Raw genomic sequence first — 26778 nt, forward strand, 5'->3', positions numbered from 1 at the left:
GACCTGTTGATTCAGTGAAAAGAACTCCACTAATGAGATTAATTTCAAGAGATAGGAACCCATTCAGAGGTAAAGGTTAAATGGCAAAATATGTGATGTTCCTGCAGTTTTCCTAGAAAGGGCCCTTTTCCAGTCCTTCCAATAAGTGCAGCAAACTTTCCACCTAGCAGAGTCTGAGAAACAGAGCACAGTTGTGTCCAGCCTTTCACTGGGAGAAGACAGCATAGCCTCCAGCAAAAGCAGGTGGGCTTTACACTGACCTGCAAGGTGCCCGTCCCAGGACAGATGGCAGGGCTTAATCTGTAGGGTGCTGTGTGGGGAGCTGAGGAGGCTTTCACCAGGCACCCTCAGGTGACTGCAGGTGCACAGATAAGTGCTGAGGACACATGTTCATTTGGTCTCTTCCTCTGTGCACTGCTAGGAAGGAATGGGCTATGGGGGCCATTCTCAGTGTGCAGTGCAAGCAGTTGTGTTACAGGGAAGAAACACCTGCTCTGAGAAAGCGTGATCAGTTCACATGTCACTGCAATGCAGGTGTGGGCCAGTAACACCTGTGTTTAGGAAGTGGAGTTGAAGATGCTTTGGATGGGAAGGTCTCAATGAAATAGTAATTCTGTGTTTAAATTGCTCTTATGGAATTGCTGCTGGACCTGCCCTTTCAGAGTGGGGGCATCCCTGAGCCTGTGTCTGTTAGTGCCAGTGCAAATTGCATTAGTGCCTCAGCTCTGGAAATCTGCAGCCCACCTTGACAGTTCCTGGTTAACTATATGGAAGAGCAATGGATTATACATCCTCCTCTCATGTCCCATTTTCACAACTGATTTCCCTCCTTTTGTGGCTTTGCATGGCATCTTAGTGGTCTTTCCGATCAGGCTGAGGTGGCCACCGTAGGCTGAAGGAACTTTAAGCAAATCTTTAAAAATACAACTAGCAGAAAAGTTCTTTTTCTGGATGGACTGTTGAGGACTCTTAATGGGGACCAAGTTACACATCTGAAGCATGATTAACTTTTTGAATGCTCTAGTTCAGCTGGTGCTGCTAGAAAGTCTGGCTCAGCCCAACCCAGAGGAGCCCACCATTTGCATGCATGTAGGTAGATAATCCTAGTGTGCAGTCAGTCTGCACAGTCACTCATGTCTGTTTAGGTGTTTTACTTCCCCAGTCTCCCTACCAGAGGGGGTGCTGCTCTAGTTTTAGGATGGTAAAGAGAAGCATTCAGAGGCTGGATTTCACAGGAGGTAATGCTTTGTGTTGCATTTCAAGGATGAGCTCAAAAATACTCTCTGAGAAACAGTGGTTTCTAAATGAGTCCATCTGATCCTGTAAGCCTGACACTGAGAAATAAGTAAAGTCCCTGCTGCATCCTTGGTCTCTTCTTCTGGGATGTGGAGCCAAAGCAGCCTCTTAGCACTGTCTTGAGGATTAACTGCATGAATACTGTACAAGCCAAATATCAAGAGCAGTCTTGGCCCCACACGTTACTGAGAGGGCAAAAGTTTCGCCTCCTGGGCACAGGTACAGCCAGGCTGAGTTTGATGCTTCCTGATGCACAGCTTTCAGTTTTTATGAGCTAAGTCTTTAAAGGCAATGATCAACTTTCAGCCAGAAAAATAAAATAGACCTCAACCTGTGAGGCAATGTCAAATAATCCATTGGGGTTCAAAGAGGTTAACATATGCCTGGTACTGGTTCAAGCAGTGAAATGCCTTTCACAGGGCTGTTTCAATCAGGGCATTTGATATGTCTCTGAATTAATGCAGAAACTGAGGGTAAGTCATGCCAATGCTGGCAGTCTGTAAGGACCCAGCACAGCCACTCTGCTTAATACTTTTCCACATGGAAATCGTAGGCTCCCACATGGCTGGAGGGTGGGAAGAAGTGATGATTAACAAGCATTAATGGGAAGAAAGGCTCACTGGCAAGTGTTCTCACGCTTTGCCTAGAGGGACACTGCTGGCATGAAAGGAGTGGATTGTGTATCTTGGCCCCAACATGCATCAAACAAGTGGGTCTGGGGGAAGGATGGCTGGCAAGTGTGCATTGCTGCAGAGGGAGAAAACCCAATTCAGCTGTCACTGCCAAACAGCAGCTGTTCAAGGCCAGACGAAAGGCTGAGGTCAGCAGCATAAAGAGCCTTCAGCTTACAGGAGGGCTTGAATGATAAATACTAGTTCATTACAGAACACAGCCATGGCTGTTGAGCTGCAGGATTTGCTTTCTGGATTGCAAACAGCCTGCCAGAGGGGAAACAAAACCAAATCTGTGCCTCTTACTGCTATGTAGACACAAAGGAGCGTCAGATAAGTCATAGTACCCTCCTCCTGCCATGGCAGCTATTCTTCTGGGTTGGGAGGCCACCTTCTTGGGCATATACTGGAACAATCCATTGTGCATTTTCTACTTCTTTACACTTAACCAAGCTTTCCTTTGGTCCTGCCAAAATCAGGGTGTTCTGCTATTGATTTTGGTAGAGGCTAGTTTAAGCTTGGGGTTAATTCTGGTGCTATTTATAAGTTTTATTCATACTTTTCTCAGAACAACTCTGGATAGCTTTCTCTCTTGCCCAGCATCCCCAGGAATGGTTTGCCTGCTACAAAATATATAATCATTATCAATTGTTGTAATAGAGAAAAGCACAAGTTTTTGTCTTGTTCTGCCCTTGCTTTCAGAAACTCACAAATAATTTCCGCTTATGTGCCACTGTCAAACTGCAGGGAATTACAGTTACTCTGATTGCTGAGTATGTTTCTGGCTGCTCTAGTCTGGATGTTTTTTTAAAGTAGAGATAGTGTGTGTTTGCTGATTGTTATTTTTAATTGCATTCCCTTTTCCCATCCTTGCTGGCCTGGGTGGAGAATAAAGATGTACGTGGCTTTAGAAGAATGTTGTTTTCATGCTTCTGCTTGACTTTGTGTTTAAAAACAGTGCCATGGGATGGACTCAGTCATTCTGTGCTCATAATCTATTACAAATTATTATCTTTGAAGACCTCATTTTAAATGTGTCTGAAATGGGTCTCAGTTTTACCTCTTGTTAACCTAGGCCTATCCAGAGCTGTCAGATCTCTGGGTTCTTCACTGTTTTTACTTCATAGCACAGAAATGAAAACTTTTTATTGGATTTCAATCATTGGGTATCTGTTTGGCTTTAGCCCCAAGAATCTGTAGGAAGGGACATGCTTCCATACCAAAATAGGAAGTACGTTTAACTCTACAAATATGGTCTGTGTGTCTGTGTCCTGGAGCTGTTATTTACAACTGTGCTGGGAAGATTCCTTACAACCCCCAAGTATTCCAGATATATCTCCAATAAATCAAAGCAGAATACACTAATACAGTTCTTTGAGGTGTCTGATGACACCCTCAGTGCTCTCCCACAGTCTTACTACAGCCCTTCCCTCCTGCTAGCACAGGCAAAACACTTATTTGACATTTTCTTTCTTCTAAGGAGATATGAATCTTTGGAAAATCAGTGAAATTCCTAACCAAGGGTCTAGTACAGCTTCGGTGTGACAGCTTTTGAAGCCAAAAGGCTACCTGCAGGTGCTTTCCTCAGATGGGCAGTACTATGTCCAACACGTCTGGAAATACCAGAAATGTCTTTTTGGTGTGATGTCTACTGAAAACATTGCCAAGGGAACAGGATTCCCTGCATGGCAGATGTATGTTGAGGAGTTCTCATCTCTGGTGAAGAACCTGGTGAAGGACATTTGGCTTCCTGCTGTGCCAGGTGGGATTGGGGTAGTGGGCCCAGAGCCTTTGCAGTTCTCATCTTTGAAGTACAAACTAATAATTTCATAAGATAATGGTTAGCAGTGAGAGAGACTCCTATTGAAGACCTTTGCACCAGGCAAAATACACCTGCATGACTGTACTGTGCATTTCACGAGGGGAAGAGAATGTGCTACTTCTGCCCGCTGACTTACCCATCCCGTTCAGTTTCTTTGAGAGTTGAAACATTCACAGTATGAACTGTGTTTTAACCACAATTACTCTCTTGAATTTGCCTTTCTAATTCCTTGGGCTAGTGCTTTGAATCCTGAGGCTGGGATCCTACAATTTCTCACTGTGAGATTATCAGCAGGGGTGATTCTGTGGATGCGTGGGGCCACCCCCATGGATACCTTTTTGAAGCTGCAACCACTAGGTAAGTAAAACTACTCCAGTCTGCTCTACACTGAAGTAGTATGCAATTACACTAGTAAGAAAGAGAGAAAATAAGGATACCCAGCCCATGTTCCTGCACTATGATGGACACAATTTTGTTAAAAATTTATGTAAGCACTTTTTGTCTCAGGCAGTGAATTATCTGTGGGACCAGCACCTTTCTTGCTTCTTTCCAAAGACTTGTCGATGTGGAGGCAGACAGATTCATCTGGATTCATTTCTGAGTAGATTAGTCCATCCAAATTTATTTCCTGTATGTATTTGCTGTATTTAAAGTGTGTTCTTGCTTTTAGGGTGCTAGAACATAAAACCTTTCCCCAAAAATAGAGCAACAAAAATCTCATGAATTTGACCTGTAAGATACAAAGTTGCTGCCCAGGTGTCATCTCCCTACCTTAGGACTCCTTTTCCCAACTATGTCTTTCAGTTAGAAATTCAACTTCACAAGATAAAAAAGGATAACTATTGAAGCCATAGGATGTTCTGCCTGGCAAATAGGGTAAAAACCCACCTCCCAGACAACATTCTCCCCAGGGCTTGGTTTATTACAGGTTCTGCCATCAATAACATATATTAAGACCAGTATATTTCAAGGTGCCTTTGACTATCTTCATATGTATGCCAAATTCCTTCTTCTCCTACAGTCATAAGGTAAATGACTCAAATATAACAACTACAAAATAACAGCAAACTGTCTCATTGTGATATAACACAAGTCTAATTTAATTTATTCTAGCCTGGTTATCTGAATCACCTGCAGTTGCCATCCTAACCACTCCAAATATTGAAAGTAAACTGAATGGCTTTTGCAGTGCTAATGCTGGGCACAAGTCCAATGGCTCCTAGGGTAGTCAGCCTGAGGGCAGCCTTTTATTCAACCTTTCTTTCTAAAATACATTAATTGTCCTAAGCTATATAAGTGTCAACTTCTAATATCTTTTATTATGATGTATCTAAATGTATTTGAAGTGAGCTGCCCTTATAATTACAGGCAATTACCAGAATATCTGTCCATCATAATGGAGATTTTCTTCAACACTTTAACCATGTAAAACTTGCATGCAGAATTAATAAACACAAGCAATTTTGACTCTCATTAATTTATGCAAGTGAGCTCCCCTGTGACTTAGAAATAAACAGATATTATTCCTATGATCTGCATGTAATAAAAAAAGAGAAATATTTTGTATATTAATGAGTAGGACCTGCTAGATGGACCTACTTTGGTAGGGAGTTTGGACTAGATGATCTCTAAAGGTCCCTTCCAACCCTACCATTCTGTGATTCTATGAGTATCTCCCAGGGCACATGGTTTATTACAGTTTCTGCCATCAGTAACATATATTAAGACCAGTATATTTCAAGGTGCCTTTGACTATCTTCATATGTATGCAAAATTTCTTGCTAAATTATAGAATTGTTTCAGCTGGAAGAGATTTTAAGATCAAGTCCAGCTTTTGTCCCAGCCCTATCAACCAGTAGACCATTTCCCTAAGTGCAACATCCAAGTATCACTTAAACACCTCCAGGGACAGTGACTCTACCAGCTCCCTGGGCAGACTGTTTCAAAGCCTGACAACCCTTGGTAGAACTCCCTTTGGAAGCAACAATACCAACTCCTCTACAACGTGATTACACACTACTGAAACAACAAACTTATATTGCAACAGGCTTTAAGGCAAAAGTTTCATGTGGTGGTGGGTGCCTTCAGCCTGCCCCACATATACAGCAGGATTGCTCTGAGGCTCTAATTCTAGCCTAAAATCCCATCTCTTTTGATGGCTAAATTTGCCATTTAATTCAATAGAAAATTACAAACATTTGAATAACTACCTTGTCTGGTACAAAAAACCTGCAGAAATCAATTGCCATCTTGATGACTTCCTTCACTCTGAGGAATTCCTGAAAAAAAAAAAAAACACGTGAAATTAATTATTGTTCTTCTGCCTCTACATCTGACACTGTCAAAGGACATGCTGGTGTCATGGGTTAGCACCTATTCATACAAATAAAATCCAAACTTAAACCCTTCTTCTTTTCTCTCAAATAGCAGCTCCCTTCTTCATGATGCTGCTTTGGTCCCTCAAAACTGTACAAACTCGGAACTCTCAAGAATTAAAAGCTTTAAAACACAACATCCCTTCCTCCACATTGCAGTGCTCCATTTTCAAGTGCATAGAGGCTGATATTTCTTGAAAAATCCAGACTTCCATTCTTACAGTGTGATTTCAATCTGCTTCCAGGTGCAGGCAAACAAACAGGAATTTAAAATGCAAGCCTCTCTCCCAGCTCAGAGCAAGCCTTGTTTAGCCACTGAATTCTCTCCTGATCCTCTTCCGCAGGACAGTTGGATGGATAAGGAACAAATCCTGTGCTATGAGGATTAACATGGACCACTAGCCAGTGTGTGTGGGTGTGTGCATGTATACGTGCATGATCCTAGTGGGGGGAGGATACTAAAGCCTTATCTTTGCGCTTCTGCAAAGCAAATCCTTCACACAGTATTATCCTAGCTATCCTAGCTAGCTTGTCTAGAACAACCCTGCTGCATGAAAGCACTTTCTAGAGATGCCAAAAACGGCTGGATTGCTAATGGCTTTAAACAAAGGCTTACAACACAGAGAGAGATGAGACAGAAAAAGGTTGTGAAACAACGAGCATGTGGAGAACAAGATGGATGAAGTTCTGTTTTTGTGATACCAAATCTGAAACAGTAGCAGCCAATACAGGACTTCTGGACAAAATGTTGTTTTCTTGTATCCTAGATCACAGTCTGCATTATCTCCCAGTTTCTAAGGTGCTGTTTCACTTTCTTAGATTTACTTTTTACCTCTTCCTAAAACACTGCCTTTAACTTTTTTTCAAACACTATTTGACACTTGCTGAGCTGTTCTTTCCCCAAAGTGAGCACATCTGACTTCAATTCTCTAGTCCTCTCCAGAAACCCAGGTGGTCTGGAGTTCAGTTGAGCTAAACTATTTACAATAATTTTAAAGAAAATCCAACTCTACAGTGCTGATAGTTCTCAAAAATGGTATTTAAAAATCATCTGCTGTAACAGATTTAACAACTAACCCAGAATAATCTGCTAGAGTTACTTCAAGAGTAGAAACAGGTGTCAAGTTTTCAGTTAGTTAGCAGTGGGAAATGTTTCACCTCTCATGATACCAGGCAGAGTGTCTCTCATTGCCTCCTTCAGAAATCCTTTGGCTAATCCATGAGTTCTTTCTAAATGGATGGCAAATCCATATAGAACTCGTGAAAACATCATCCTAAACAGAAACCCAGACTTTAGATGTAGGAAGATACTTTCAAATCTACCTTCCAAAAAAAGTACAGTGTAAAAGTGTGTGTGTGTGTGTGTATTACTGTTTACTTTTTGCCATACCTGTATACAGGAACTCCTCTGCAGTTTGGTGCTGCTTTTTCTGCGTGCATGCTGCCGAATCCTGCGGGCTGTAGTGCTTCCACTGCCTAGGTGTCTGGGATCATGTGGCCCTCTAGTGGCTAAATTGGAAAACGGGGGTGAAAAACTCAACTGCAGTATTTTTTTTCTGCCTTGGAAACGCATCTAAAGAAGCCTACATACCGTGAAAGTGCAATGCCAAATACTAAGAAGTTATATCAGGCCAATGTTTAATATATTAATATGAAATTAATGTCTCTCTCCCTGTTCCCCTTATAGGTATGCTAGCTGAAGAAATCTTCAATCATAAGAGTTCCTGCTATTCTTTCTCTGGCATGGGGCATGGGAAAGCATTCAATGAGACACAATCCAACATTTTATTTTGCCCCCTTATATTTCAAAGTGTGGCCAAAACCCACTTGCACAGATTGCAACCTCAATAACACATGCCACTGTAGCATGTAAGTACTTCACAGAAATACTTTTAAAATTTTTTGTGAAAGTACATGGCATAAATGCTGATAAACTTATGTGTGGCAACAAAGACAGAAGGATTTCACAAACTGAAAATGTCAATGAAGTCTCAGTGCCCCTCTGAGATGCCTTGCAGATAATTTTTTTCATAATATTTAGCATAATAAGACTTTTTTTGTGTTAAAAGTGAAGTTCGTTTCATGAACACCTATGAGTGCTCAGCACTTATATATATCTAACCATACCTCAAACTGAGTAGTAAGAAAATGTAAGTTACATAACCAGTGCGTACTGGTTAGAAACTTGAGTTCAAGTGATGTGTAAATCAGACCACAAGCAACCTGCTAAAGAACACCAGAGAATTCAATTCTTGAAATGTCATTCAGTTACAATAATCATATTAATTTCCTTTTTCACTCTATGTCTTCCAGTTTTTGCAATGCATGAGGCAAGACTTATGACTCCTTTAGTGCATAACCTTAATTTTATTTCATTATGTATTGAAACAGACTATGGCATTGAGGGACAAAAAAGTACCTACTCCTGTAGTTGAATCTGTATGGACACAAAGTAATTGGCTAAGGTTGCAAGAGAAACTTTAATGTCAGAATTTCATTGCATTTTGGTGCTAGACTGTTACAACTTCAAAATTCTTTCTATTTGAAGAAATGTTAATGTTCCTTCTATAATTAAGAAATAAAGTGAATTCCATTATATAGACCCCTCCCGACAGCCACATGGGTTTCAGCTGGGCTGAAACCTTTGGATGCACAGTATATGCATCTGCCTTTTAAGCTAATTAAATAATTGACAGCTGTGGAATACTGTCCATTTACAAAGGTCACCTGCAATCAGGCAGCAACACAATTAACACCAGCAGCAAAATGTGATTCTTGATAAAACAGGAATGCTTAAATAGTAAAGATGCTTTCAAGTCAGTTGAGCTAAGTGAATTTTATCCCAGCCAAATACAAAACTGGCTAAAGAAGGTTGGGATTATTAATGATTTTCCTTGGAGAGAAGCATAAGATTATAAATATAATGTTTACATTTAAAAAGGGCTAAGGGAATGCAAAGATGTCAGGGAGGTAGAGACTATATATGTTACTGAAAGCTAGCTTAGCAAGTAAGTAAATAATTTATGTCTAATCAGAAGATAATAAGTAAAAGGGAAATGAGGGGGTTTTTTTAAGGAGCAAATGGAGTTAACTTGTTTTTTGTGAGAAATAAACAGGCTTTCTATATAGCATTTTCTTACCTTGATTTTAATAAGGCTTTGATGCTGTTTTAGATGACATTCTCATAACCAAGTGAGGAAGTTGTTGCATGTTTTGATATATATAGAACTATATCTCATGGTCACTCCCAAGGTGGCTATCTCAGGCTGAGCATTTCATGACTTGGCTGAAATCAACATGTGCTTATGAAATCTAAAAATGACGTCAAACTGAGAGGGATGGCAAGCACAATGGCTGAGAAGATTGGAAGTACAAAATCATTATTACAAACTTCATAAATAGTCTGAAATGAAAAAAAAAACCAGGATGCAACTTCTTAGACAAATGTGCTGTTCTGCTCATTGGAAATAACAAAGAGCAGGCAGAAGAGCTACTGGACGGGAAGAAATTCTGCAAGATAGTATGGGCATACTAAGGAAGAGGATGATTCTCAATATGACTGCAAAAGTCCAGTGAAAAAGGTAAATACCTCATGGGGAAAAGGGGTTGACATGTGACCTCACGCTTTCTCTCTCTGTGGTACTTAATAAGACCTCTGCTGGTGTATCACAGCTGGTGGAAATTTTTACTCTCCCTGAAAAATATGCCGTAACTGGAAGGCCTGAAGGAAAGGACTTTTTGGAGGGAAAGAGGCATCCGTAAACTTAGCAGCTGAGTGGAGGGCAGCAAGTAGAAAAAAATAACAATGACACTGTCTTTTGGAAGAGGAATTACAAATATGGAGTCTCAGAGTCCCTCAGTTCCATGTAGGATTTGTGGAGTCATTTCTGAAGTACACCCTGACTTCTCTGTGGGATGGGGAGTTATGGGTGCGCTGCTTTGAAGTAGTTTGTGTATCACCAATGATCCACCCATTTGTCACAGTTCAGGAGTCCCTGAGCTAGAATGTGCCTAGCAAGACACACTCCAAGTCCCGTATACTCTTGTATCTCATTATCTTACCATGATTGGGTTTTTTTTTTTCCTGTGTTTTCAGGCAAGGTTGGATGGGTGTGGTATAATCCTTATTTAGCTTTCTAATTTTCTTACCATACTAATTTCCTTATTTTTTCTAGGAGACTCATTTTGTCACATTGCTTGAACTAAACTGAAAATGGACAGAGCAGGTAGACCAACAGATGGGAAGTTAAATCCCCAGAAAGGTTAAAACCCCCTTATTTTTCGGATTATTAAAGGCACAGTTTTGCAACAGGCCAAGTATCCATGAGTTGTACATAGACAACTAGAGGACAAGCCCAGTGAACTTACAGCCAATCCTGAAAGTCAAAGACCAGTTTTGCTTTAGAGAGTAAACCCAAGATATGTTTTCACTGCAAGCAGATTCTATGGGAGCAACTAAGCAATGGCTATGTGTTAGGCTTGCATCTCTTGGGAAGGACCATCGGGAATCACTCAACAGAAAATTAAATAGTGGTGGTGTTCTGCACCACAGTTTTGGCATGTGCTTGAAAGCAGATGTTTGGAAAGACCTCTTGGGAGGAGATAACTGAAGCCCAAAGCAAGAAGATGCTAACAGATGTGTTTCTAAGCTCTCCTTGCTTTGGGTGCCAACTTCTTGTCTACTTCATCTTCCAGCTTGCTGCCAAGCTTGCACTGGTAGAAATAACAAAGCTGATTTGTGTCACAGTGTCCTTGCCCTGATTCATTTATCTCTGTAGCAAATTCAGTTCATAATGTGTCAGTTTCCAGTTAGTGCCTGCTTCTATAGGTGAACCCATGTGAAAAATAGGTAATGACTGCAACGTTAATTCTTCTATGGAAAGGTTCTGCTTCATGTATCAATTTCAATAAAACTATTGGGATGGATCCCAGATGGCTGTGGTACTCCTCTTCCTACCAGGAAATTATCCAGAGATTTACCCTGTGGGCAATTGCTCCAAGAGGAAGAAAGGCCAACTCCTCTTTCTACTTTTATATTGAAGCCATCCATATTTGCTTAGAGCAGCCATAAGCAGCTGGGTCCCAGCTGCAACTCTATGGATAGGTCATTCCTTCTTGTAACAAAACAGGGAAACCATTTTCCTTGCTGCCTTGTGAAGGCAGTGAAGCTAAACACAAGGCAGGCCCACCATTGCTACTTCCCAGAAGCATGCTTATTTAATCTAGGCTTAGTTTTTTCAGGGGAAGAATACCCAAAAAAGGAGAAGAGTGATGAGTGAGAACCTCACTGGGACTGAGGCCTGACTCACTTTATTGTAAAAGAGATTACAGTTGATCACCCTGGATGCTGAGTCTTTTGAGACATCATGTGTTTATTATTTATATGCAAAATAGAAAGAGCCAATTAATGACAAACATCTTTTGGCAAGAATTTACAAAAACCTTCAAGTCTTAATCCAGGCTCAAAAAGCCCCAGTGCCTCAGATGGAGTTGATTACCTTTGATTTGATTTGATGATTATCTATAAGGGAGTTCAGTGCAGACTTGCAAAGGAAAAGGGGATTCAAGTATGTTTCAGAAATCATTAGCCAGTTTTCCTTTGAATGGTGTACATAGCTCTGAGGAAATTTAGCAGTATAAAGGGGGAATGTTTGGTTTTATTGCTTTTGTATTTTGTCAAGAGATTTATAAGAGCTCCATTTATGCCAGATTGAGAGCTAAAAGATAAGAGTCACAGATGATTATAAGTGTTTTTAGTTTCACTCAGATTTTGTATGGGAGGAGAGTGCTGTACCTGGACTAGGCACACCAACCTTCCTGCAGATGTTCCCAGATCATACCCAAATTGGGTTTCTCTGAGTAGTGTTTACAATTACTGTCCTACCTATTAGAGTTTGGGCAAAAGCCTTGGACTCAGCTTTTATGTCAAATCTAGGATTCAGAGAGGACTACGAAGGGTTTTGTGTCGCTATTCTGGGACAGAAGTCAGGGCTGAGGGGGTTTTTTTCTAACTCTGGCATAAAAATAACATGTTCATTGATGATGATGAAAGGTAAAATGCTTTTCTGCTGGTGTGTGAACAGCCCTTGCTGATGAAGTCAGTCATTTCTTGTTTCTTTGCTTTTCCCATTTGTGTGTGTGTCTTATGCCTAGACTGTAAGCTGTGTTGGAACTCAGCTGGGGTGGGGGACTGACTGATTGGTCCCCAAGGGGGAGCTTTTGGTCTGTGTCGAGCACTCCCAGGGACTAATATAACATCAGGAATAATAATAATAATAGTAAACAGACCTGATTTCCTTGGCTGATTAGTCTGAAATCTCCTTAGAGACATTCAGGAAGATAACACATAACTTTCTCTTGCAGTTGCTGACTGGGGTTTTTTTGTCTACAGGTTTCCCATTAAAATGTTTGTCACGTGTCCAAGCTGCTCTGTTCCTTTGATATGCAAAGTGCTTTGAAGAGAGAATCCCTCCATTACCAATATGCCCAAAGTGTGGACACGTAGTGAGGAGGGAAAGGATATTTTTGTCTTCAGACATCACTCAGTATAAAAAGGAAACACTTGTTTGCAGGGTCAGTCTTCTAGTATACGGTTTTTGAAGTGTTCATGTGAGATTTACTCTTTTGTAGCTATACTAATGTTACCACTTGGCACTCTGTTTTGAGAATAATTCTAGATAATAACATTTTTGAGACGATGAGAATAGACACTGGTAATGACATTCTCAAAAGATACAGGGAAGGTAATGCAGAACAAGAAGTGCTCAATATATTTGATGAAATATTTGCCATCCTCTATACATTTCTGCTGCTGATTTAATATCCAACAGGTGCCATGATGTATGAAATACAGCATCTATTATAAAATCAGCAGGCTTCAGTTTCATCTGGATGTAATTTGGATGAAAAATGCTCTCTTGTTGCTAATGTTGGGAGAAAGCTAGTATTGTGCCAATATTTAAATAAATCAATCAATCCTGTCCCACTGGTGATACATGGACAGAATACAAATGAGACAATTCCATCCAGCTCAAAGCCTTATCCTGGTGGGGAAGGGCTGCTCCCTCAGCAGGTGTCCAGTGGGACACAGGAGGAGATGGGAGAGTCCGATGGGGTGGGTGACAGACTGGCTGATGCAGAAGGTGCTCAGAGGCGGGAGGAGACAAGAGGGCCAGAGATTTGCCCTGCTGCTGCCTCTCCTCAGATTTGAGCTAACTCCACCCAAACCAGGCTCGTTCTTGGCTACACAGTGCTCATCCACCACCCCGAATCAGAGTCACGCCTGTGAAACGTGGTATCCTGAAGGGGGCTGGGGGATGACCTGAGGAGACAGATGAAGTGGACACCCCACATCTCACCCAGCTGTGCCATACCCATCCCACCAGCCTCCCCAGCCAGCCGCCGCCCAACTCCGGCCCCTCCCTGCCGCATCAGCCCTCTCTACCTCCGCAGATGCGGTGGGAGGACGCGTCCCCTTCCCTCCGCTGGGCATGGGGCAAAGCCAGGACGGGCCCCTCACGGCCCTGGCCCCTCCCCTCAGCGCCCCTCGCCTTCCCTTTGTCTCGGTGCCGCCGCTGGGCGGCGCTGCCCGTCCCACGGAACGCGAGGCGCAGCCGCCATGTTCCCGGGGGGACGGGGAGCTGACAGGACACATCGCCGGCCGGAGCGCTGAGGGCGGCGCACCCCGTCCCGGAACGAGAGAGATGGCGCGCGGCGGCAAGGTGAGGGGCGGCCTTCGGGCCCCCCATGCGCTGCGTCTGCCGGGCCCGGCCCGGCTCGGCGGGGTGGGGGGTCAGGGAGCGTCGGAGGGGGGGCGGTGGGATGCTGCCCGCTTGGGCTCGGCCGCGGCTGACTGGGTGACCGAGGCGACGCGTCTCTTCTCCGCGGGCCGCAGCCGCCGTTGCCCCCGTAAGCCGAGCGCTGTTAATCTTTGGCCCGGGCGGTCACCTGCGGCAGTGGGTATTTACAGGAGTCCATGCTGTCCGTGGGGCCTTCTGACGGCACCGCGGGGTCGTGCCTTAAGGTCTGTGAGCTGAACACGGACGGTCCGCTCATGCTCACCTGAGGGAATCGTCTTCGCTGCCGTTATGCGGCCTGTCGGCACAGCGGTCAGCATGGAGCGGCACTGGCCCGGCTTGCCTCCGGTGAGCTGACTTCGGCATGAGCAGCCAACTGCACAACAGCCAGGACCGCGAAACCCGTCAGGGAAACTGAGTAACCCCTCCCTGTGCCGGCCGCCGAGTTGCCGCTGGTACAAAGCTGTCGAATTCAAAGGGACTTGAGAATTCCTGTTTCGGGGGCAGCTGTGGTTTTGAGCACAGTGCAGCTATCACAGTAGCAATTGCCAATACTTTTGCTAAAACAACATATTTCGTCCAGTTAAAAAGGTAGTTTGTCTGATATGTTTAAGGAATTATGCTTGTGGAAGCTGCATTAAGGTTTCTTCTGGTACAGAGTAGTTTGTTATCCATTAAACACAAGTTTTCTCTATGCTGCAGGCTAAAGCAGTCCTGTAGCCAAATCTGTCATAGTTTTATTATAACTGGCTTAAGCACTGAAAATTTAAAGATAAAGGCTGGCTCATTCCATTTTCACTCTTATCAATACTTGAGCAAAGCAGATTGATATTAGCTCAGGTGTGACAATGTTGTGCTGCAATCACACATGCTGAGAATCTTAAAAGTGTTGCTTAGTATACTGCACCTGAAAATGGCAGTACTGGATGCCCAGAGGTGAGATGCACAGAGGTTAATAACAGTTGAAGAGACACACAGAAGAGGATTGCCAAAAGACAGAGCTGCCCTCTTCCTAAAGGAGGATTCCACATACCCGAATAGGCAGCTGAGCTTGGAGTTTACTGCCTTTCAGAACAGCATATTAGCACTTGAGACTAGATCCCTTTTTCTGAAGCAAACCAGCAGCTCTTCACTGCTGCACTCATTCGGTTTCTTTGCTGTCATGTTGCCAGCTATGAAGAGCACATTTTACCTGATTTGGACAACAGGATTAATTCAGCTGCCAGCCATTGTGTGTCTTGAGGCAGGACAGCAACAAGCTGAGAGTCTGCAGTTGCTGATGTTGGTAGAGTAATTCCTCAGGCTGGCAGGTTTGCAGTAACAAGGCTCTTGAGAGAACCTAGCACAATTTCAATTACTGCCTGTATTCCACTCTAAGCTTCTACAGACCTACCAGATGGAGAGGCATTAATTCCTTGCTCCTAGGCAGGCCACCAGTGAGAGCAGAGTGAGAAGTAGAGTGCTGAGACTAAGTATAACCTGCTGGACATCTTGTGGAGTCCTGCTACTTGGCCTTCTTTCTCTCCTCTTCTTGCCCTATCCTGGGAGGATGCAGACGGTTAAACTAATGCTTGTTAAAATCACAGGGGAGGTGCGTGATATATTCTGTGAAAAGAAGGAGGATGTTGAAAGAAGTTTGAGAGCTGCTAATACACAGCATTGGACAGCTAATCTGGACAAGTCATTCTTACTAACTTGATACTAAAAATTGTGTATTCAGGTGACAAAAAGGATCACGTTCTTTTAAAAGGTGCCTGGAGGTATCTGCACAGCCATTTGCCAAGAAGCTTAGACCAATGCCTTTCCTGGTCATCCCTTCTGTTTTGCAAAAGCAGACTATGCATCTTGTGTCACTTGGCAGTCTTTTGATTTATTGCTCGCCTCCTCTTGACAGTTTCACTTCTTACAGAACTGGATAGATTTTGTATTTTAAGACAAGATGACTGGCTCTAAACCTGGGTAATACCCAATTTTGTGTGTCCTGGCAAACAATGAATTTCTGCAGGTAGTGTAATTTAAGATACTGTTGTAGTGGTTTTGCCTGGGCCAGGTTTTGGTAGTGGCGGGCTACAGTCCAGTAGGCAAGATTTTGATGTATATTTAAAGAACCTTGGTTTAACCAATGACAATAAATTTGAGCTAGCCTTTCATCAGTGTCCTTGGAGATGCAGGGCATAATTTTGCAGAATTCCTCTTGAAGCTTTGTTCATCTAGATAGTAAAATTACTCAGGCTAATCAAAGTAAGTAGAGTCTGGAAGAACTTTAGAGCAAGAGAACTTTTTAGCAAAAGCTGAACAGGAGAAATTACAGGAAGCAATTTTATGTGTATGCTAGTTTAGAAGTCAATTAAGGAGAAGACTTGGAAAGTGTTAGATATAGACTAGTTAAAGGAATGATCATAAATGCAAATACATTTTCTAGTTTCTGTGATTTAAGCCCATAAATTGAAATTGGAATTAATTCTAAGAGATTAAAAGCATGGTTGCACACTGCAGACACCTCCAATAGCGTGAGTGTTCTGTTTCCCCTGGAAGCTGTGAGTACTGTCATTCTTACTGTTCTTAGGTTGAATCTAAGAGTGTTTTTTTACAGCTGTGATGAGCTACTGCAGGGGTAGCTGTAGAGTTCAGAGAAAAAGCCTCTATCTCTGTTGTGCAGTTATACTGTATTGTGTTGTACCAGTAATTGTAACTAAAATATCTCTGGTTTATTTCCTAGTGTAGAATAATCCTTAGATCCTTGATACATTCACAGGGTTGTACAAAAATGGTGCCTCTTGACAGATTTTTGTGTAGCATAGAATGGTTTGTATTTTCCACTGAGATGCCTGGAGCAGGATTAAATGTTTCTCAGTTCAGTACACTAGTACTGGTTCTGTCCAGCATTTTATCTTATTAACAGCTACTGTAAAAGAAACCAGTAGTGATGTAGTTAGATTTTTAAGTTTTATATGCACCCTTTAAAGTAGTTATGCTTATGCTGACTCTTTTGCATTCTTAGTCTTGTTTTCGCTTTCCAGGCAGCCATAGTGCTGTGCCTGGATGTAGGCTTTACAATGAGCAGTTCTGCCCCTGGTGAGGAATCTTCACTTGAGCAAGCCAAGAAGATTATGACAAAGTTTGTGCAGCGGCAGGTATGTGTGATTTTACATGTGATAAAAAACTGTTAAAAAGGGAAAGGAAGCAATGACATTGGTGAAACATTTTCATCATTTACTAATACTCAAAATAAATGGGAAATGGGTAGAATTAGTCTGTTTTATGCAGGTGTAATAGTGCTCTTTGCTTCAGCTGTACTTTTGTGGATGAGATGTGACAGTTGTTGGAATAGTCACTTTTTTTTCTCAGGGTGGCAGAAAATTTTAGGGAAAACAAGTGCTTTTCTTTTCTCTGAAATGTTTCAACATTCCTAACATTTTCTACCTTGAAGACTCGTTTCAAGGACTGAGTCAGCCAATTTTACTTGGGTTATCCCAGATATCCTCATGTCAATCTGTTAGTTTATCTAAATTAGTGACAGAGAACTTCTGGAGAGAGTCCAACAGAGGGCTACGAAGATGATTAGGGGGCTGAAGCATCTCTCTTAAGAGTAAAAGTTGAGACCTGAGGCTGTTTAGCCTGGAGAAGACTTGAGGGAGGATCTCATTAACACTTTAAAATAGCTGAAGGGCAGGTGTCAAGAAGATGGGACTGATCTTTTTTCTGTAGCGCCAAGTGGCAGGACAAGGAGTAACAGGCACAAGCTATAACACAGGAAGTTCCACCTGAATATGAGGAGAAACTTCTTTCCTGTTCAGGTGAGGGAGCCCTGGCACAGGCTGCCCAGGGAGGGTGTGGAGTTTCCTTCTCTGGAGGCTTTCAAACACACCTGGACGTATTCCTGTGAGACCTAATTGACGGGAACCTGCTTTAGCAATGGTTGGACTGTATGTTCTCTAGTCATCCCTTCCATTCCCTACCATTCTGTGATTCTGTGATAGTCAACCCTCTGTAAGATTACATTTTGGTAGTATAGCACTGGAAAAGTAAGAAAAAGTAAACCCACAGTACTTGACATTGTTTCAAAGTTCGTTTGTCTTGCTGATGTCTGCCTAACATAGTCGTGTATGAATCTACCTGTTTTTATACCTTGTCTCTACTTCCAGGTTTTTGCTGAGAGTAAAGATGAGGTTGCTGTAGTCTTGTTTGGCACTGATGGTACTAGGAATGACCTTGCCAGTGAGGATCAGTACCAAAACATTACAGTACATAGGTCACTAAGGCTACCAGATTTTGATCTGCTGGAGGACATTCAAGATGTGATTAAACCAGGCTCTGAACAAGCAGACTGTATCCTTTCATAGTAAAGCATCTACTGAACTGATTCAGCTACACAGGAGGCAGGTAGTTGTGAAATAGGCTTAGGTTTGCCTCCACAGTTTTAACTGCTACCTGAGTCCAGCTAATTTGTGGTTGTAAGTTTGTTGAAATGCCGATTATCTGCTTTTGACGTTCTTTTAGGCTAGCAGATGGCGTCTTGGCCTTCTCATTGCTTTTATGAAGTGTGCTGTTAATTAAAGAGAAAAAACATAGCAATAACATTTTTAGGCCTCAAGGCATGTGTTTTTAAAAAGTGTTGCAGAACTTGGTTTATGCTTTTTCATCAAATAAAATGTTATTTATGAAATATATCAGTAGAAGTACCAGAAGCCAAACAAAGCAGAATAGAGGTTTCTTATCTTGATTTCTATACAGAATATTTCTAATATGGCCAGATGTCACTTGCTAGTTGAATGTTGCTCTTGTATTCTGCTGTTAGTTGCACATGGTGGAGAGTTTTAGAAGAAGGCTATCTGTATCGTGTTCCTTTGCGTGATTCATTGACATGCAGTTCAGCTCCTGTGTTGTTTTCCCTCTTTCTGGCCATAAAATGATTGTGAGCTCTATTCAGACTGTCAGAGCTTTTCAAGAGAAGTGTGCAGCCAGTCAGCTCTTTCTTAGCAGAAGCAGTTGTGTTACTTTGACGGGTGGGCAGGTTTTTGCACATTGATAAAAATATGTTCCCAATGAAAACTCTAATGAGGAAGAAACTATCAAGAGATTGGCAGGTGCAGGTGTTTTAAAGGAAAACTTGCATTGTAAAAATGGTGTCATGTATTGAAAATAGAAATAAATTCTGTTTGTGGATTCTAAGTAACACTGTAAAGATTAGATTGCTCTTTCACTGGACTTGAACTTCCTCACAGGCAGTTTTAAGATGGGTCCCTGAAGCAATCTTTTTAGTGTTCCATCAGATAAATGCAGAAGAGAGAAGATCTCAAAACAGATAAGTTACACAATACACAGTACACAGACTACTTATTGCAAAAAATTGTTTATTTGTTAAATACAATGCATATTTGCCACTACTGTGCAAACAGAAGATTTTTTTTAATGGGAAAAACACTTCTGTGACATGATTCATGTTCTAAATGAGATTTTTCTTAAATTTACTCAGTTCTGGATGCAATTATTGTGTGTATGGACTTGCTTCAGAAGGAAACAATGTGAGTATGTAACTTTTATAAGCCTTTTATAGAATTCTGACCTTGCACTATGGAGCTGATCTGGTTTATTGTCAGTATTACATTTCCAGTATTGTGTAAATATGGAAAATGCTTTTCAAAATAATAATTTTTTAAAAAGCAACCTGCTACAAGAGTCTGACCTGGAGGAATCCCCAGGAGACAACTAGCTTCTCCAGGCAAAATAAGAGTTTTCTGATGCAACTGGGAACTTTGCAGTAGATTCATTGAAAAAGTTGGGCTTTAAATTAATGGATTTTAATTATATGGACTTCAAATTTGGAGAGCAGCTCTGTGGAGAGGGACCTGGGAGTCTTGCTTGTCAACAAACTAAATATGAGTCAGCAGTGTACTCTTGTGACCAAGAAGGCCAATGGCATTTAATTGCAGTGTATTAAGAAGACTGTGTCCAGCAAGTTGAGGGAGGTTCTGCTCCCCCTCTACTCTGCCCTCGTGAGACCTCCTCTAGAGTCCCATGTCCAGATCTGGGCTCCCCAGCTAAAGAGGGACAGGGAACTGCTGGAGAGACTTCAGCACAGAGCCACCAAGATGACCAGGGGAATTCAGGATTCTATGACATTAATATGCTAAGAAGTACCAATAAACCTCAAAGTTGTGTTAGCCATAGAACAAAATGTAGTTAAACTGATAACAGTTTTAATATGGATATTCAAACATAAAGGGGATTTTCTTGAATTTTTACCTGATAGTATTTTCTCAACTGAAGGTGAACTCTGGCGAAGTTTGGTGCACACAAGCAACTTACACACAAAAGCAGTTGCTCTGTATGTATTCAAAGTTATACTGCCATAAATTCATCATTTTAATTTGTGAATTGGATTTAACCATTAAATTGATGTATCTTTCCATCCTAATTAGACTTTATTAATAAAACTATAAATTGCACCACTAAATCTAGTTGTCTGCATTCACAATTAGATCATATAGCCTCTAACAACATGTTTAGTCTCTGTTTTGAGAGGAAGGAAGGTTATTTTCCTTTCCCTGCGTCATCAGTTAATTGTTAGAAATGGTCATATTTCCAGCTTAGGATCCCCACTAGCAACAATAATTTAAAATACGTTCTCTGTTTTCACAAGGACAGACTTAAAGCTACAAAGCAAATATGCAGTATAATCAGTGAACAACCTGACACTTTATTAGCATTTTACCTACATTGGTGAAAGTTGGCAGAATTCCATTCATGTAGATGTTATTAGTGGTTTATACAGTTACAGGGCTAGAGCCCTCAATTTTAGGGAGTAAGTGTGAGTAGTGGGAATCACAGGAAGAGAAAACCTTACCATAAATAATATGACCAATGATAGAACAACTTCTGCCAAGTAGGTTTGTTTGCTTGTTGTTTTTTGGTTTTTTTTCACAAGTCTATTACTTTGGCAAAGCTTCGATTTTGTAAGGAAAGAATTAGAAAAAGTCCTTACAATATTTCTCATATATAAAAATATTCATTTGTATTTTAAGAGGAAAGAAATACGAGAAGAGACACATTGAACTGTTTACAGACCTTAATAGTCCTGTCAGTGAGGATCAGCTGGGAATTATCATTGCTAACTTGAAGAAAACAGGAATTTCACTTCAGTTCTTGTAAGTATGGAATTGATTGTTACACATTATGCCATTTTTTAAAGGGAAGACATTATTCTTTGGTGATAATGATCTTGAAGGAGCTAGTAATCTGTTGATGTGTTGCTTCCTTAGAAGTGTACCGGGATGTAATTGGATTGTTTTAAGTACTTCTTTTAATTACACAGGCCATGAATTCCAGTTATAAACCAAGTCCTCTGGATTAAGTGATGTTCAAAGACATGTGAAGATGATGGCTTCTTCTTCAGTTAAGCTTATAGCTTAGAGACAGAGTCTAAAATGAGAGATTAAAGATCCACATGAGCAGAGAATTGGGAAACAGCCAGAAATAGCCTCAGAAACAGTGGTTTTGTCACAGCAGCAGCCAAGATGCTTTTAGGTAAGGGACTTACTGGGAAGAAATAGTGAGATAGTGTTGCAGATGTTTATAACCTGGTTCTGGTGTCATTAGGAAAGCAAGTGTGAAAAGAAGGGTTATATTCACAGTGATGGGCTTGGAAAATAGAAGCCATGTCTTAACTGTTATGACAGAAATCCCGTGTCTGTCTTGGTATAGGCACTGATCTGAGGAATCAGTGGTGGTGCTGAAATGTGTATTAGTTGCTGGATGTGATGATAACATAGGAAGCCATAGGCCTTATACTAGTAATTTAAGACACAAAAAAAGTTTTACTTTTAAATAATGTTTGCTGGTCATAACAAATAATTTCACAGGAGAAAGTTAAAGCCACAGGTTTACTTCTAATCATGTTAATATTTACTTTTGCCTAGATCCAGCATTCTGTAAGGAGCAATGTTGTGAACCTAAATTAATTTAAGCCATTTGCAGATTCACTTGCAAGATAACTGAGGGTGTAGGTAGGAGAGTGTGACTGGAAGTCATGGGCTGATCCTCCACAAAAAAAACCCCTTTTTTGCATGTTCTTGGGAGAGTCTGAATGTAAAAATGTCAGCCTACTCTCAGGCTCTGTCTACACAGCAAAGGAAGGTATGCTTGTAATGTGCCTTGACATGCCCCTTCTAGCTTATTTGAACTATTGTTGGTACTGGGGGCAGTGGAGAGACAGCATCATGAACCTCAGTATATGCTGCCAGCTTGCCCGACATACAACTTTTGGAGACCTAGTATTTAGCCCCTGCTGCTTAGTCTCCATACCTGTAGTTTGCTGTGCAGACTAGCACAGATGCTACCGCCACAAGTTAACGTTGCAGTTTTATTCTGTGAGTTTTCCGATCCCTCTTGACATCTTTGTCTGTGTTGTGGCAAAGGAAAAGCCTCATGGCTAATAGAAACACTAGGGAAATGTTGTGGTTGCAGCATTAACTTCAGATTTACACTTTGTCTTCCAGCTACAGGAGCAAAGGATACTTTGAGAAATACATATACAAATGTAAAATACTCAAGATACTGGTTAAAAAATAATTTCTCGTCCTTTTGTTATAGCCAACGCTTCTATCTCTTATGCCCTATTTATTCATTAGATTATAACTTGTGGCAGATAGTTGGGTTTTCCTCCCTGTTATCAAGTGCCAAACACATGCTGAGCATTGCTTAGCTTTGGATATTATACAGTTCTCATCCCAGTAGACCCTAATATAATGAAATTAATCTTTTATCTATCAGAGGTTTGAAGCTTTTTGCTGTTGTAACAGCTTTAAAATGATTTCTCTATTTGTCAATGGATGCTGCTTCATAAAAAGGTACCAAACACTTTGCTAAGCTTGATCTTTAATTCTGGTGTATGTAACATTGTTGTCTGTATTGTTAACTCTGCTTATGATATCTTGCTCCACAGTTAAGTGAGGACTAATGAGGTGAATGTAAGGTAGAGATCTGTAGGCTGCTTTTTTAAAAATATAATGCAGTGCTAAAATTCTTTTACTTTGTGGAAATGTGGTAAAAGGTATCATGTGGTTCATTCAAAATTGGATCAGATGAAAGGTTTAAAAAATCTCTAGGCGTCGACAGGAGCACAGAGTAGAGAATCTTACGCATCTCTCTTCTGTAGTTATTATACTTACTTAACTCTGTTATATTTTGAAGAGCAGCAAAATCATTTTATCTAAAACCTCTGGCTAAATTTTTAAATCTGATTCTTGAAGCGCAGGAAAATGTGTCATCTTCAGTCAGAAACTCACCTAGTGCTGTAAGCTATTAAAATCTCAAAGAGTAACATTTATTCCAGAAATACCTAATAGCTCCACTGCAGAGAAAGTCCTATTTGCTGGCATTTGGAGCTGATACAGAATCACAGGCCTGGAAGGGCCTTTAACAGGTCATCTAGAGCAATCTCGTGCTTCAGATTGGGTCAGCTATATGTATGTATGTCATTGCTGAGTGGTGGTGTTTGTCTAATCTTTTTATTAAGATTTCCAGTGATGGAGACTCTTCTGTCTCCTCAGGCAGTTGATTTTAGAGATTGTGGTTTGAAATGCCTTTATCAGTTGTTTTTTAATGTCTGACCTGACTCCATGATATGATTTGAGTGTCGGCTGAATATGGAAAACTAGTTGTTCCCTTCCTCTCTGCAACAGACTTTTATATAAAAGATTTCCTTGCGCTCTGACTTCCTTGTCTACAGGCTTTATTTTGTTCAATCTTTTTTTCATAGACCTTGCTTTCTAATCAGAATTGTCTTTACTCCCTAATCCCTTCCTGTATGTGAGTATTTCTGTTGATGTGTGATGCCCAGAACTGGTGCAAGATGTTGCTGTTATCAAGTAAACCTGAAATACTACTTGGTGTGTTTGGCAAGCTATGTGGCTCTATACATCTTACTGCAGCTAGACAGAAATTGTTGATCCTGATACAATTTATGTGAGGGGGCTTTTTGTTGCTTATTTTAATTAAGGAGAAAGTCAAAATAACTGCTTCTGCTTGTGTTTGTAGTCTGCCATTTCCAGTGGGTGTTGATGATGGAAGCGGAGATGCAAGTGCCACTATACGTTCTCATATGCACAGAAACTCTTTTCCAAGCAAGGATTTAACTGAGCAACAGAAGGAAGGTGTTGATGTGGTGAGGAAACTGATGTACACTTTGGATGAAGAAGGAGGGCTGGAAGACATTTATACTTTCAGGTAAACTTGGATAATCCTCTTTATCATACTGTAAATGTTCTTCCTGATTTCTTCACCAAAAGATGAAATGAGTTAAGTAATTAGTCACTAGGCTTCCAGTTTTACTGAAGTCAGTAAATTTTTTAACATTGTACACTTATCAATCCCTTTCAGCTTCTTCAGTGGCTTTAGAATAGGTAGAAAATCTCACAATTGTCAGTGGGAAATGAATTTCTTGTTTCTGTAAAGAGAAAAAAAATCAGTTTTCTTCCATCTTTGGTGTTGATGGAGATTAGAGGGAATGTTTCTATAACTGATATGTTTTGGAAAGAGTCAAAATTTGTGACATAGTGCAGGTAGAATATTTATATTTAATGATAGCCTTTTGTTCCTTGTCTTTTAGCTCACTAGTTTATCAAACACCCACAAATGTTGTGAGGAATGTTGTTCATTGAATCCTACTTTTGAATCACAGACTACTATGCCATTGTACCAAACAATATACTTTTTTAGTAGCATTCCTTATGCAAGGATTGAAAGATGATTTTTCACTTCATGTTTCCCTAGTGAAAGAATAAAAGTAGATATCTATCTCTTAAAAACTGTAGCTAGTGGTATATCCAAGACTTCTCCACATAGGTGTTATCTCAGTTAGGAAACGAGCAAAATGCATCAATGTGTCTATGCATCTTACAACAGTCTGATGTTACTGTCTTAGTAGTTCTGTTCTACAATTATGAAGTATGTTCTGGAGATTGACAGATGGTTCCACAACCAGGGTATCAGCCTCCACTGAAACTAAAATGCCTTGGACCCGGTAACAAAAAAAAGCAGGGCTCCCCTTCATAAGCCTACTTTCAATGTGCCAATCAAAAATAAATTTGAGGCATTAATGGTGGTGAACATAGATGAGCAAGGTCCAGAAGGGGAAAGCTCAGTGAACAATTCACCATCAGCTGCTCCAGCAGCAACAGTAGGCACTGAAAGAAGCGAGGGATGCTCGTTGTGGGTGACCCACTGTTATGAGGCACCGAGAGACCCGTCTGTAGATAGGACAAGGAGTGGGGACAGGTGCTGTCTGCCAGGGGCCAAGATCCCAGACGTGGCTGAGAGATGGCTGTGTCTTTTCAGGGATGTGGCCTGCTATCCCCTACTTCTCTTGCACATGAGGATGAATGACATAATGAGACATATTACCAGAATCAAGAAGCATTACAAAACCCTGGGGGAACAAGTGAAGGGTAGGGGGCACAAGTTATTTTCTCTTCCATCCTATCCACCAGAGGAAAAGGGGACAGTCAGTAATGCAAAAATTACACAACTTAACTCCTGGCTAAGAGGTTGCTGCTGACAAGAAGGTTTCGGTTTTTATGACAATGGAACCTTCTTTGGTGACTGAAACTTGATAGGGCAGGATGGAATACGCCTGTCTCACAAGGGCACTGGACTATTTGGGAATAGGCTGGCCAACCTCATCATCAGGGCTTTAAACTGAAGGACTTTAGTGGGAGGCAAAATGGCAAAGAATGAGATATCCCATCTAACAGGGAAACAGGGCAGGGCAGAAAACGCAATGATGAGTGCTCTTCAGCCTCACACCAAGATGAGATGCAGAAGGCTGACCACTCTGAGGGAGTATCAAATCAGAAAAGATCCTCTCGCATCCATCCAGGGAAACTTGTGTGTTTGACCCTTGTGTTGCCTGTACACCAATGTATGCACAGCCTAGGGAATAAGCAGGAGGAGCTGGAGGTGTGGGTGTGGATACAGGGTCATGATCTCACTGCAATTACAGAGACATGGTGGGACAGCTAACATTGTCAGCAGGAGCAGGGAGGTGATCATTCCCCGTACTTGGCTTTGGTGAGACTGCACCTCAAATACTCTTTAGGGAGATTAGGGAGATTGTGGGCCTGCTGCTGAACACAGAGGTATCCTTGTGACAGAGGATGCAGAGGAGGCTGAACTACTGAATGCCTTCTTTGTTTCAGTCTTTACAGCCAAGGCTGGCCCTCGGGAAGCCCAGTCCAGCAAGGATAATAGGATGGCCTAGACAGCAGACAACTTTCACTTGATGGTTGAGGAAGAGGTTAAAGACTTGTTGAGCAAGCTCAACACTCATAAGTCAATGGGACCTGAGAGGATGCATCCAAGAGTGCTGAGGGAGCTGACTGATGTGGTTGCTAAGCCATTCTCCATCTTTTTTGAACATTCATGGAGGACAGGTGAGGTGCCTGAGGACTGGAGAAAGGCCAGTGTCACTCCAGTCTTCAAAAAGGGCAGGAGGGATGACCTGGGAAACTACAGGCCAGTCAGCCTCACCTCCATCCCTGCTAAGGTGATGGAACAACTCGTCTTCAATATTGTCACTAAACATATGAAGGAAAAGATGGTTATCAGGGGGAGTCAACATGGATTCACCAAGGGGAAATCCTTTTTGACCAACCTGATAACCTTCTACAAGGGTATAACTGGCTGGCTAGATGAGGGGAGAGCAGCAGATGTCATCTCCCTTGATTTCAGCAAGGCTTTTGACACTGTCTCCCATGACATCTTCATCAGAAAGCTCAGGCAGTGTGGCTTGGATGAGTGGACAGTGAGGTGGATTGAGA

General features: G+C 41.5%; 1 protein-coding gene across 2 annotated transcripts in view; it reads left to right on the forward strand.

The window, feature by feature from the left end:
- Window positions 1-13803: 13803 nt before the first annotated feature.
- The window catches only part of XRCC5 (X-ray repair cross complementing 5), a 54790-nt gene continuing 41815 nt past the window's right edge, over window positions 13804-26778 (forward strand). For both annotated transcript variants that reach the window (XM_062004964.1, XM_062004965.1), the window contains exons 1-6: window positions 13804-13885; window positions 16981-17094; window positions 18106-18289; window positions 19437-19485; window positions 20986-21108; window positions 23999-24187. In XM_062004964.1, coding sequence (XP_061860948.1) covers window positions 13868-13885; window positions 16981-17094; window positions 18106-18289; window positions 19437-19485; window positions 20986-21108; window positions 23999-24187 — 677 coding nt within the window. In that variant the 5' untranslated portion in view covers window positions 13804-13867. The remainder of the gene's footprint in view (window positions 13886-16980; window positions 17095-18105; window positions 18290-19436; window positions 19486-20985; window positions 21109-23998; window positions 24188-26778) is intronic.

Source organism: Colius striatus, chromosome 11, assembly GCF_028858725.1.
Source record: "Colius striatus isolate bColStr4 chromosome 11, bColStr4.1.hap1, whole genome shotgun sequence".
NCBI classification, from domain to species: domain Eukaryota; kingdom Metazoa; phylum Chordata; class Aves; order Coliiformes; family Coliidae; genus Colius; species Colius striatus.